Source organism: Sipha flava, unplaced genomic scaffold, assembly GCF_003268045.1.
Source record: "Sipha flava isolate LNK unplaced genomic scaffold, YSA_version1 323_pilon_pilon, whole genome shotgun sequence".
NCBI classification, from domain to species: Eukaryota; Metazoa; Arthropoda; class Insecta; order Hemiptera; family Aphididae; genus Sipha; species Sipha flava.
Window position 1 is genome coordinate 986173 of NW_020273008.1, and position 14189 is coordinate 1000361.

Genomic DNA, 14189 nt, shown 5'->3' on the forward strand with positions numbered 1-14189 from the left:
TTTTTTTTTATACTTCATTTTATAGAGGCCCGTTAACAGATCGTCAATATGTGTTCAGCTATTGTCATTTTGGTATAGCAATTTAATTTAGTTAACTAATTGCGATCGTGGAAAAAGTTTAAATGTGCTATAATCAGAACCAAACAATGTGCTCATGTAGTTACTTGGGGTTCATTAAAACGTAAATAAAAAATGAATTGAAAAAATAATCTTACTTCTATTCATTGGCTTCTCAACAAACTTCTGAACCTAATAACAATAATTATGTTCTGAAATCGTAACAAATCGTAACAAACCAAAGTTTAACATAATAAACGTCAAGTTTCGCGTACACAATACACCTTTTCCTGTATATTATTATGTAAGTATTTTCAGTCGACACAAAGTTGTTTATCAACTTTTAAATAACTATATAAGATTTATATAAAGTTTAATGGATATAATAATTAATAGTTGTAAAGTTTATGTAAAAAAATTAATATTATAACCTATAATTACATTATAAACAGGAAAAAATATCAATAAAAATTATTTTTACTTTATCTACAAGAATCTACGTATTTGATGCGCATAAAATATCGTTGATTATAGTGTGCAAGTCGCATTGGAAAATCACGTGCTTTTAGCACGTATTCGTTGACAAAATATTATAATATGCAAGGTATAGTAATAATATCATAGGCGTATAATCGGTGGCATTCAAGGTCGCCTGAACTGCTCCTGCATTTTTTAAAAGGTGCCGATCAACTAAGTCTTAAGCCAGAATAGATTAAGACCAGGACTGCGAATGCACAAAAAGCTTATAAAATATACATTAAATAATTATGCACTAAATACTGAATAAATATGCTTTTAAAATGTAATAATTACTAGTTATAACCAATGACACATTTAATTTTGAAAAAACATCGGTTCGTTAAAATAGCACCAGGCATTAAGCTAAACTGCGGCTGCAGGTCAAGTCTTAACACGCTTATGAATATTATATACATGTGTCTGCGCGAGCGCGTTTATATGTGTATATATGAGAGCGCTAAATCCGAATTGGTTCCAAAACGTCCGAATTAGTTCTCGAATTCTTAAGGAGGGTATATCCGAATTGATTCCCGATTTCTAACGGAAATTATATCCGAATTTGTTCCCATTTTATTACGGAGTAATTTCAATTTTCCTTCCCATTTCATACAGACTTAGGACTGTCTACTTTTAATAGATATGGTTAAAAATTGTTTTTTCTAGTATTATGATAATTTAATTTTTTTTGAAATTTGTTTATGCTTATTTTGATGTAGGTATGCTTGTTTATAATACGAAAAGAAGTTATATTTTTAATGTTTTGATAATGTATGTTTGTTGAATTATATAATTTTTTTTTACACATATCCAAAGTTCAATGTCATCTACTAACTATTTTTGATATCCAAATTTAAAATCATCTAACACCACAAAATTTCTTATTTTTTTTCACTGTACATGAATTCCATCTTAAAAAAGTATATAACACGTAACGGACAGAAAACGACTAACAAGTACAACTTTGTAACAACTTGATATTTAACTATACCACTCTAACCATCATTATCTACGTATAATGTGTTTCTTATTTTATTTATATAAATATATTTATAATTGGAGAAATTATTAGATAAACTGAATTATCGGGAGAATCCATAGGCATAATCCTTTATCGAAGGTATTTTACAAAAATAGAATGCATAAAATATCGGGAACCAATTCGGATGCAGCCTATGAGAGATTATTATAAGCTTTATTCGCCAATATTTCATGAATAGACATCGTGGGAATCGAATGAGATTCGATGATGATTTTTTTAAAGAATTTGTATTAGTAGTAAATCCTGGAACCGATGAAAAAAAAGAAGAGTAAACAAAGTCATGTAATAATAATGCAAATATTTTGGACAACATGTGTTTTGGTATTTCGACGAAAAAAACAAAGGGACGAAGGTCAGTGTGAAAGAATTAATTAACAAAAAAGTATAATATTTTTTTTTTTAATCGATACTTGGCCCGAAATTATTTTGAAAATCGTGTACAATCGATCGCCTTCAGAGCTGCTAAAAAAATATGATGTTGATATCAGCAAACCTTAGAAATCGCAGAGGTAAATTTTAACCGTACATACATTACAGTGTGTATAAACGAAAGATTTTTTATCAGTCCAATTTACCGATTACATCGAGACATCGGAAAAATATCCTATCGACTCATTCTTGTCTATATTGTACGAGACGTAAACCGAAAAACCGGTAATCGTGAGATATTTCTTTTTGTGACGTTGCATTATTTATTTGTAACTCCAGCTTACGAAATATTTATCAAACAACGTTGTGCGGACTAGACGCATGAACCAACGATACAGAATCGATCACATTTATTGCGGTCATGGCGGTGAGGTAGTCGACATTTGTGATCGCGACTCGAGACCGATTGATGTAGGACAATCCGCCCTCCTCAAAGATGACCATCGGAAGTTCAATCGTAATGTTATTGTTTAAATTCCATTATTTACCTTTCCCTCGCCGCACGTGAAATTCGTCCTACACTGAGTTGAAAAGACGCTTGGACTGTTTAACCACCATCGAACGTATATTTACATAATAATCAGTGCAATTATAATGCAAAGGCCGAGAACCACTTACATACATACATCGCCGTCGTCTGGCGAACCGTTCTCGGGCTAGTGCATCGGTAGGTACACATATACACACGCGTTTGCGAGTCAAATTGTCGTAGATTTCCAAGTCAACAACGCGGAATGGGCACGTTGTGTGTGTGTGTGTGTGTGTGTGTACTACGGTCTCCGTTGTCGTATCGCGTTTATTATGTCACCGAATTTGGAGAATTTATATATGTGTGTACCTACCTCTTGTAGGGTTAAAAGCTACTGCATAATATACGTGTATATGTATGTGCGGTGTTGTGTACAGATCACCGCGGTGCACCGTCCCGACGCCAGTATTCCAAATGACCCACCCTGTCGGTTCTTCACTCTTTCGCATCTCATTATCCTCTACCCTTCTTTCTCCCCAAGTAATTTTCCTCTATTTTTCGTTTATCATTCCTTTCTCTCTCTCTCTCTCTCTCTCTCTCTCTGTTACACACTGCAGTTATATTATATTATACACTTGTATTTTTATAGTCTCAACGTGGACGGAAATTGAACGTAGCGCGGAGAAATGATAAAAGAAAAAACTTAATCCAGCGTTTATTATTAAAATAATATTACACACGATATTAAATCAGGATTTATACTGATCTCAATTTTCGTATGACTTAAAATGTAGACAAACGCAAAATCGATAGTAAAATATAACCTTGAACAAAATGTTCGACAAAAAAAACCCGTACAAGTATCTTAATTCAATTGAAAATCTCTGTGATGACTTTGAACCAGATCTCAGTTAGGTAGGAAAAACAATATTTTGAAATGTTTTTTATGTACAGATAAATAAGAGTTATAATTATTATTGCAAGTATACATTGAAGTATTTCAAAAAATAATGGACAATATTAATTAATAATATAGTATTAACATTTAAATAATTATTGGTCAAAATATTTTATTATCATTGGTCTTTGTCGTTAACTATTCAATTAATTCAACTTTTTTCAACAGTTCAGTTTCAACACTCGTAGGTAAAGGTTGTGTTTTCATCGTAAATCTCGTAATCTTATCTTTTATATTATATTGTGCGTTAGTTGTAATAGTGATGTTTCTTCTTCTTCGGTTAATAATATTAAATGCTGCAAGTGTCGTAATATTTACCACCTTGAGTGTACTGATATAGGCTCTCCAAAGAAACTACAACATTTAGGAATTAACAGGAACTCATGGAAATGCATCGAATGTTCTTTATCCAATATTACAGTAAGAAAAAATATTACTAATTCTTCTTCAGTTAAGGATGAATCTATAGATAGCCTAAGTCTTGTTAAAGCAGATATATCGACTATTTTATCAAAAAATTGAAAATTTGGTCACTTCGACTAACTCGGTAGAAAAATCAATAACTTTTTGTTCAGATAAAATTGATGATTTTAATTCCAAACTTGATAGTGTAATTGATAAAGTAAATGATGTTGAATACCGTTTAAGCAACATGGAAAACAAATATAAAAATTTGATAAACGATTTAGAATTATTAAAAAATAACTCTAATATATCCGAGCAAAATGACCTTGCTAATAATATAGAAATATCTGGTATTCCTTTTAGTGCCAAAGAATCATTAAACGAAGTAATTATCTGTCTTGGGAAAAAATTAAACGGAGAAATTAAAAATTCGGATTTATCGAAATTATATAGGCTGAAAAGTAATAAAGATAATCAGGGAAAGATCATTGTTCATTTTAGTAATAAAATAACAAAAGATAATTTGTTATCTGGAATTAAAACTGCATATAAGTCAGGTAATCAATTAAAGGCCAATCACATAAATTCAGTATTCCCAGATAATAAAATATAAATGATCAATTATCAGTGGGAAATAGAAAATTATTCTGGTTATCAAAATTATTATCAAAGATGTATGATTTCAAATATATCTGGGCAAACTCAAGCGGAGTCTTTATGAAAAAAAATGAAAGTTCACATAGTTTTCGAGTCATCTCTATCAACCAACTTATTAAAATTGATATTGAAAAAAAAGTCGTTCAACTCTATGATAGTGTAATAAAGAATTAATTATTGTTATTTTAGAATACTGTATATTATTATGTTTTTATTTTGTTTAAGTTTAAATGATTCATACCTTACAAAATATATGTGATGAAATTAGGGCTGTAAATAGTGTTTAAACAAAAGATATTAATTTTTTAAATGAGGTTAAATTTTATGAAAAAAGATTTTCTATATTTGCAATGAATATAAAAAGTATTAAATGTAATTTAGATGAACTAGCTACTCTATTGAGTACTATTAATGATTCGATGTTATTGTACTAAGTGAAACTTGGTTAACCAATGATTGTAACATTAGCATATCAGGATATAAACAGTATCACTGTCTAGGCATTTTAAATAAATCAGATGGAATCACCATTTTTGTAAAAGATTATTTTGATGTAACGTGTATAAACTATAATGTAATTAAATATTGTAATTCATTAGATATTACCATCTCATTCAATAATATTTACTACCGGGTTACTGGAATATACAGATCATCAAGTTACAATGTTGATTTATTTTTAGATTTCCTTGAATTTTTCCTCAGTATAAATAATAATAGTGAGTTACATTATATATGTGGAGATATTAACATTAATATTTTGTCGAATAATTCTATTATAACTAATTATCTCAATATAATGAGTAAACATGTTTTTTTTCTCTGGTATAAATGGTATAACTAGATGCCAAAATGGTTCTAATAGTAATATAGATCACATATTTTTAAAAAATATAGACATTAATTCTATTTCTAGTTATATTATACGTATTGGTATTACTAATCACTATGGTACTTCTATTTTAACTGTTATTGATTCACTGATAAACAATTATAATACTAAAAAATACCTCTTTAAATCCAACATCAATTAAAAAAAATTAATTATAACAAACTAAATTTAATCTTAAACAACGAAGATTGGGGCAAACATTTAAATAACCTGTCTATTAACAATGCATTGGCTATGTTCAATGAAAAAATAAATACAGCCATAAATAGTTGTACCACGGATGTTAAAATTCAAAATTGTCGTAAATTTATTAAACTAAAAAAATGGATAACGAGGGGTATCTTAGTTTCAATAAATAAAAAAGAAAAAATGTACATAAAATTCCTAAGTACAATTCCTAATTCCTATGTACATAAAACCCAAAATTCCTATTAATTCGCTTTATAGTAAAGATGATAAAATAGTTTATGATAAATTTGAAATTTGCAATATTCTTAATAACTATTTTACCAATGTTGGAGAGAATATATCAAAAAATATAAAAAAAAATAATTATCATAAATTAGATTGAGAGTTTTTAAATAATAAATGTCACGTGAATGAATCACTATTTCTTAATCCAATTTTAATCGAAGAAATTGAGAACTATTTGAACTTATTAAAAGACGAATGTTCATATTATGAATATGGAATGACAAATTATTTTTTAAAAAGATCATCCAAACTTATATCACTACCTCTCTCTTTAATATTTAACAAGGCTATTGAATGTGGGGTGTATCCTGATTGTTTTAAAAAATGTATTATTATTCCTTTATTTAAAACAGGTGATAAGAATGATTGTGGCAACTATAGACCAATTTCATTTTCATTATCTATTAGTAAAATTTTTGAGAAATGTTTAAAAAAACGTTTGTATAACTTTTTAATAAAAAATAATTTTTTTCCAAAAAATCAATATGATTTTCAGTCAGGTAAATCAACACATGATGCTTTAGTCCAAGCAGATAAATATATAAGAGAAAATTTAGATAATAATAATAAAGTAATGGGTATCTTTCTTGATCTGAAAAAAAGCATTTGATTCGGTAAACCATAGTATTCTAATTAATAAGCTGGAATATGCTGGTGTCCGTGGTAAAGCACTTGATCTATTCTCGTCGTTTTTAGTTGAAAGATATCAAGCTGTTAGAGTTGATAATATTTTGAGTAATTTTTTACCAATTAACTATGGAGTTCCACAAGGTACAGTGTTAGGACCTCTATTTTTTATAATTTATACAAATGGTTTATTGAGCTTAAATTTAAATGCTAAAATAATAAGTTTTGCTTATGATACCTTAATTTTAGTCAGTGGTGCCTCAAATAATATAGTTAATATATTAGCTACATTCGTACTATAAACTATTAATAACTGATTCGTAAATAATTTACTCGAACTCAATATTAAAAAATCAAAGTATATGTTTTTTGAAATTTATAAAAATAAAAGTTTAATTACTATCCATTAGTGTTACACAATTCTAATTGTAATAGGTCCTTAGATTCTTATAAATGTGATAAGCTTGAACATGTTGAATCAATTAAATACCTTGGGGTGATTTTTGATAGAAATTTAAGGTGGAATTTGCATATTAATCATGTAGTTAGTACTATACGAAAATTGTTTTATAAATTTAAATTGTTAAAAAATATCCTCGACATTCAAACCTTGCGTACAGTTTATTTAGCACTTGTATAATCTATTATTAGCTATGGCATTGTTATTTGGGGAAATGCATCAAAGTCTGCTTTAAATCCACTTATTATTACATTAAACTCACTGTTAAGATTTATACTATTGAAACCGTATGATTTTCATGTAGATGACCTTTACAATACATTTAATGTAAGAAATCTCAATGGCTTATATATATGGAATATCATTAATTATATTTTTAATTCAGATTTAAAAAATAATTACCCGTCACATAGATATCAAACACGTCTTAAAAAATCAGTAAATCTGAATATTCCAGTAACCCATAAAGAATTTGGTAGAAAAATGATTATTAATGTCGGTATTCGTTTATGTATTTTGCTTAATATTAATTTAAAATCATATAAAAATAAGTATCATTATAAAAAATATTTAAAACATCTAAATCTAAATCATATTATATTATAAACAAAAACTTGAAATTATTTTTTTCTATTATATTTATCTATATGAAATATGTTTATATTTTGCTTATTATAATTATGTATTTAAAATAGAAGTATTATATGTATATTATAAACAAATGGTAATATGTTAGTCTTGTATTAAACTTGCTGCACCCACCACAAGCTATGCTTTTGGAGCGGCGTCAAAATTATATTACTTTTAATTATTGTTAATATTTATGTATGTAAAATATTGTTTTGACAATAAACTATTATTATTATTATTATTATTATTTATAGCTATTTTAAGTCAATCAATAATAATTAATTAAACATAAAATAACACTACTATTTATTTCAAATGATGGAAACCGTTTTAAATATTCGGTATAAACCTGTAACTTAATCTTATTACAAGGTATATAACTACATTATTTTTCTGATATCAAATTACATTAATTTTCTGAAAACACCAATGTGATTCATTTTGTAGCAATAAATTAGATTTATAATTTCACATAGTCTCTCAGAATTCAAGATAATGAAAGTATTCTGAAAATGAACAAATTAATATTATCGCAAAAGGTGTTGGTATAAACAGAAGCCGTAAAAGTAATCAAAGTAGAACATTTAAGTTCTAATTAAAATTTCTAATGAAAAACATTTTTTTTCTTAGTAAAAAACAATCGTATTGATAAAAGAAAAGTTAATTTACGAAGGCTATAGACGCACTCGGAATCTGAATGATTATTAATTAATGACTTTTGGATAATGAAAATAATTGAAAAACCCATTCGTTTTCAAACGACTTGAGAACCAAACAAATTTCATTACATACTTCATGTTAACGCGTATAGTGAAACTGTCTGTTCGGAAAACAAAAAACTCTATGCAAAAGGTGACCACGAAATCATATTTATCAATCAAAATACGAACGTGGAATAATTGAGCATGCATGACATAACATGTGGACAGACAATTGAACTAGAGAAAATACAATTCCTCGTCGCCGTCTAGAAAATTACCTCCAAGTGCGTCATCACGGAACGAAAAAAATATATTTTATTTCCAAAACAAATACCTATTCGCGGACCTAATCGATTTCCACTTCAGTGCCAAGAAATATCTCGATTGACTCTATTTAATCCGCAAGTACACCATGTACCGGCCGGTAGTATATATATATATGCTCGTATGTTAGTCGAATGTCATTTCAACAAAAAATAAAAAATAAAAACATTATGGAATTTTAAAAACTCAATAAACTCAATCAATTCGACCTTATACAATCAAGTAGCTGGATTGAAAAACCGAATAAAAATTGGATAAAAATGTCTAACGACCTAAACACATATTATTTTCAAACAACAATACTCTAAACATACCTACTACTCGATGTGTTTATATTTATCATTATCAACCCGTTTTTATTTGTATGAATATAATATTTATCAAGACGTTTACATTGAATAAAGAATTCGAAACTGTACTCTTCTTCTTTTTTTTTTTTTTTATTTAAGGTTTACAGGCTTTAACTGCTATGGTTATTAGCCGACATTGACAAAACAAATATAAAAAAAAATAATAAACTACAATATTAGATTAAATTACAGTAATTATAGGTTAAAATAAGATATGTTCGAGCTGGTTGTCTAAATATAATATTGTCGACCTTATCTGCGGTTTTCCCCGCGATAACCGCGACCGACAGCGAGCCCCGACGTCGTCACCGTCCGTATTTTACGAACCCCCGCAGTCGTCGTCGTATGTTCGCCTCCGACGGCGGCATATCGCCGATCTATCGTAACGTGTATGCTGTTTTTACTTTGTTTCGTTCACGCTTGTGCGCCTTTGTTGATTCACGCCATTTTTCTACCTTCCGCGTGATTTTGCGGTGTCATCGTGTGCGTTGCCGCCGGTCGCCCGTTTCCTTTCGCCGTTGTGCGTGTTTGCCGCCGGTCGGTTGTAGTCGCCGTTGTGCGTATATGCCGCTTGTCGGCCCTTCGCCGTTGTGCGTGTTTGCCGCTGGTCAGCCCTTCGCCGTCGTGCGTGTTTGCCGCTGGTCGGCCTTTCGCCGTCGTGCGTATTTGCCGCTTGTCGGCCCTTCGCCGTCGTGCGTGTTTGCCGCCGGTCGCCATTGCGCCGTTGTACGTTGTACCGCCGGGCGTGTTTTGCACCGTCGTCACTGCGTCGCCGTTTGTACGATACATCGTTGTTCGTGGAGTGCCTGCCCGCTCTCGGCAGCAGGAAGTTGGCTGCACTGTCATCGATGGAATTGAGTACACTACCGTGGTTGGCTGTATTACATTTTATATCTATGTATTTATGTTTATATTATTATTATTCCGGGCGCCCGATCTTATGTCCAATGTGTTGAATTATGATGAATTATTATATAATTACTTTGGATTAAAACCAACCTTGTTATAATCATTTAATAGTTTTTAAGTGTGAGGTGACCAGTCAAGTGTTCTACCCGATCGAACATTTGGTAGCAGAGCGTGGTTGATACGTGTACGTATCACTTATTTTTCTCGAATCGTGTCGGACATAATACTGGTCATTTTACATTTATGATATTTATTTTTATACTCGGCATTGTTATTTACTATTAATGGGGAAGGTGTGATTATCATCTCGTGCATGCCGTCATAATCGCTGTAGTGCCCACCATATTAGTAAGAGTTCGCTTGAGTACTTGTTAATTTTAATTTTACATTATCCTATCATGGTGCCGGTGGACGATAAGGTTGAGGAACGCGCGCGTAATACTCGTCGGAAAACGCGTGCTTTGATACGTCGCGATACCATAGTTGCCCGCATACGCTCAGTCCATGCTTTGTCGAAACGCGTCAAAGCCGAACCGGCCATATTGCCGAATTTCTTAGTATCAACCTCGGATTTAGCGGCCATGTGGACTAGCTTCGTTGCCGAGGATGAATCTGTACTAGATTGTTTGATCGCGTTAGATGCTGTAACGGAATATTCCGTCGATCTTCAGTCGCAGGTTTGTGAATTAATAACAGATATTAAGATAGTCTTAAACAAGTGGTCCCCAACAGAGGCTGTTAATGGCCAAATATCGAGTAATGGGGGCGTCATAGCGTTGACCTTGAGTGTCGATGGTGGTGTTAAGTCACGCTTACCCGAAATTCCCCTGTCATGTTTTAAAGGAGACTTTCATGAGTAGCCAATGTTTCATGACCGTTTTGTTGCATTAATGGACAAACATTCCCAATTATCTAATAGTGATAAAATGTATTATTTATTAGATTGTTTGTCGGGCGCGGCTGCCGAGGCGGTGAAAGGTATACCTATTAGTTCTGACCATTACGAGCTCGCGGTTAAGGTACTGAATGAACGATTTGATAAACCCCGTGTGGTCGCGACCGCCCTCATCGAAAAATTATTGAATATCACACCGATTCAACATGAGTCCTTATCAGAGCTGACTAACTTTGTAGCCACGTTTGGTGAAAGTGTCGCGTTGTTAACGTCGCTGAACATTCCAGATCTCGGATCCTTTATTTTGTTCTCATTAGCAAGTAGGGCTCTGCCCATCGGTGTTCAAAAGTTGTTCGAGGTAGAAAATTCCGATAGTTTTCCGTCTTTTCATGTGTTCACCCAGTTCCTCAAATCTAGAATTTCTGTGTTAGAAAACGTGACGGATTCGCGTAAGCCCACTTATTCTGGTAAAGTGCATGTTAATAATCTGTCGTCTCTGGCGCGGAAATCAGATAAAGGTGAGGCTGTTTCGTTTACAGTCAACAAGATCAGTGGGGCGCCGCTTGACAAGTGTAAATGTTGCAATAATCAAATGCATTCGTTAAGTGCTTGTAAAAAATTTATGTCGGAGGAGGAGGAGGATCGTATTTCATTTGCCCGGACCAATCGTCTTTGTTTTTTATGTTTAAGTGACAAGCATTGGGCCAATAGATGTAGGTCTAAAACTAAGTGCACCGTGTGTTCCCGGAAACATCATGTGCTACTTCATTCCGATGCGGTGGACAAGACCAGTGGTGATATCGATTCCCAATTGTCTGTTTCTATACCATGCGGGTCTACATCGCTGGTGGGCGAGCACAACAGTCCGTCTATAATTTTAGGAACCGCGTTAGTCCACATACGCGATAAGTCAGGGACTCTACAAACGGTACGCACGCTAGTAGATTCTGCATCACAGGTCGCGCGGATTGTCAAATTCAACCCCGTTTTTTGGTTGAACCCGTATTGCGATTCAAGGCGTGGGTACTGCCCGCCATTACGTCCAATCTCCCTCGACAATCATTACAACCGGGGATAAAGGAAAGCTACTCTAATTTAGCATTAGCCGATCCTACGTTCGACAAGCTGCTCTAGTTGATTTATTATTGGGAGCTGACCTGTTTTCAAGCATTCTTATCGGTAATCAAATTTCGGTAGATAAAGTACTTCCAACTGCATTCAATTCAATTTTCGGGTGGTTATTGATAGGATCAGTGTTACCCATTGATAATCCCAACCCCTACACTTCTCTTGTATCCCTTACGACATCAGTCGAGGAACTGTTAGATCGATTCTGGCACGTCGAAGAACCAGACTCTGCGACCGTACAGTTCACCGAGACAGGCCAATGTGAGTCGATTTTTAAGAGTCAGTGCGTGCGTGAGGCTTCAGGCCGGTTTTCTGTTCCGTTACCATTCCGGATCCCGGTTCAGTTCTCTATGTTTCCCGGGTCACGTAACGTCGCTTTAAAGCGCCTTGAGGGTTTGGAACGTAAACTAAATTTCGACGCCAAGTTGCGGTCATTGTATAACGAATTCATGTCCGATTATTTGTCTTCAGGACACATGTCCATAGCTCGTTCGGTTGGCCAATATTTTATTCCCCATCACGCAGTGTGCAAAAATGAAGATGGGAACACCAAGATAAGGATAGTATTTGATGCATCAGCGAAATGTTCTTCAGGCGTATCATTAAATAATGTTTTATTCTCCGGACCGAAATTACAACGTGAGATCGTCGATGTTTTAATCAGTTTCCGTTGGTTCCGACATGCCTTCACAGCGGACATCCGTCAAATGTACCGCCAAATTTTAGTGTCATCTAGATTTCGCACGTTTCAACACATACTGTGGCGCGATTCGCCGCACGATAAGGTTGTTGATTATGAGCTGAATACGGTGACTTATGGGGTCAATTGTGCACCTTATTTAGCGCTTCGTGTGTTACAATGTATTGCTGATAACGACTGTGCCCAGTTTCCGCTTGTTCGCGACGCACTATGTTATCAGACGTACGTCGATGACATTTGCTATGGAGCGGACAACGTCGCAAGTGTTTTGGCGGTACAATCCGATTTGATATCTGTCCTCGCCCGTTCCGGTTTTGAACTCCACAAGTGGTCAAGCAACACGCCGGCTGTGCTGCAAGCAATACCGGTGATCACCTAGTACTTAAGTCCACATCATTCGCCGAAGGTGAAAACCTAGGTACGAAGGTCTTAGGGTTACATTGGTACCCTTATGATGATTGTCTAATCTGTGAGCTCAACCTTGATACACAAATTGTGTATACGAAACGCGGCGTCCTTTCGCTCACTGCTCAGTTCTTTGACCCGTTTGGCTTGTCCGCCCCGTCCATTTTTCTTGCAAAGCATATAATGCAACGCACATAGGACGGACCGCTTCCTCCGGAAATTCGCGCTGATTGGGCACAGTTTGTTATAGAATTACCAGAGCTTTCGTCTGTACAAATCCCTCGGTTTTGCAACACTGCACCAGGCGCTGCGTGTTCTTTATTTGGATTTGGCGACGCGTCATTAAGGGACTATGCGGCAGTCATTTATTTGCGCGTACTTGACGCTCCACGCGAATCATCCGTGTTTCTCGTTGGTACTAAGACGAAGTTAGCGCCTATAAAACCATTAACCGTTCCGCGCTTGGAGCTCAATGCAGCCGTATTACTTTCCCGATGGTTGAGCCATGTGAAATCCGTACTGTACAATTGCGTAAAGATTGTAGACACCTATGCATGGACAGATTCTATGGTGGTACTGTCTTGGCTTACCACCCCACATGAGACGTTTAAACAATACGTTTCCAACCGAGTGCACCAGGTTCAAACGGCCTTGCCTGATGGTCAGTGGCGTTATGTCTCTTCATCCGATAACCCCGCCGACTGTGCGTCGCGTGGGCTCATGCTGTCAGAGTTGGCTCGACATGAGTTATATTGGTGCGGCCCACATTTTATTTATGACGCACCGGAAAACTGGGGGAATGACGTTGTTCGAATATCACATTCAAAATTTCCGGAAGTGCGTCCTGTTAGTCTTGCCGTACAACGCAACGACCCTCCTGTAGAGTGGTTTTCGCGGTTTTCGTCCTACGATCGGATGTTACGTGTAATCGTTCAGATGCGTCATTTCACTCTAAAATGTCGCCTCCGTCCTGTTGAACCGACCAGGTTGATTACATTAGATGAAATCGACGATGCTTTACGCATAGTCGTGTTGAGCTCACAGAAACTGTTTTTTTCCTATCCTCGTATTTCTTGTTCTTACGAATAGCATCGTTGAATCGCTGAGTGCTAACCACATGAACGTGGGTGTTGTCTTTGGTGACATAGGCCGTGAAATCGT

General features: G+C 34.2%; 2 protein-coding genes across 2 annotated transcripts in view; both read left to right on the forward strand.

Annotated features, from left to right (window-relative positions):
* The window catches only part of LOC112686728 (lachesin-like), a 207423-nt gene that overhangs the window by 154253 nt on the left and 38981 nt on the right, over positions 1–14189 (forward strand). The window lies entirely within an intron of this gene.
* LOC112686691 overlaps positions 13585–14189 on the forward strand; it is a 3151-nt gene continuing 2546 nt past the window's right edge. The window contains exon 1 of the mRNA XM_025559099.1: positions 13585–14075. Coding sequence (XP_025414884.1) covers positions 13596–14075 — 480 coding nt within the window. The 5' untranslated portion in view covers positions 13585–13595. The remainder of the gene's footprint in view (positions 14076–14189) is intronic.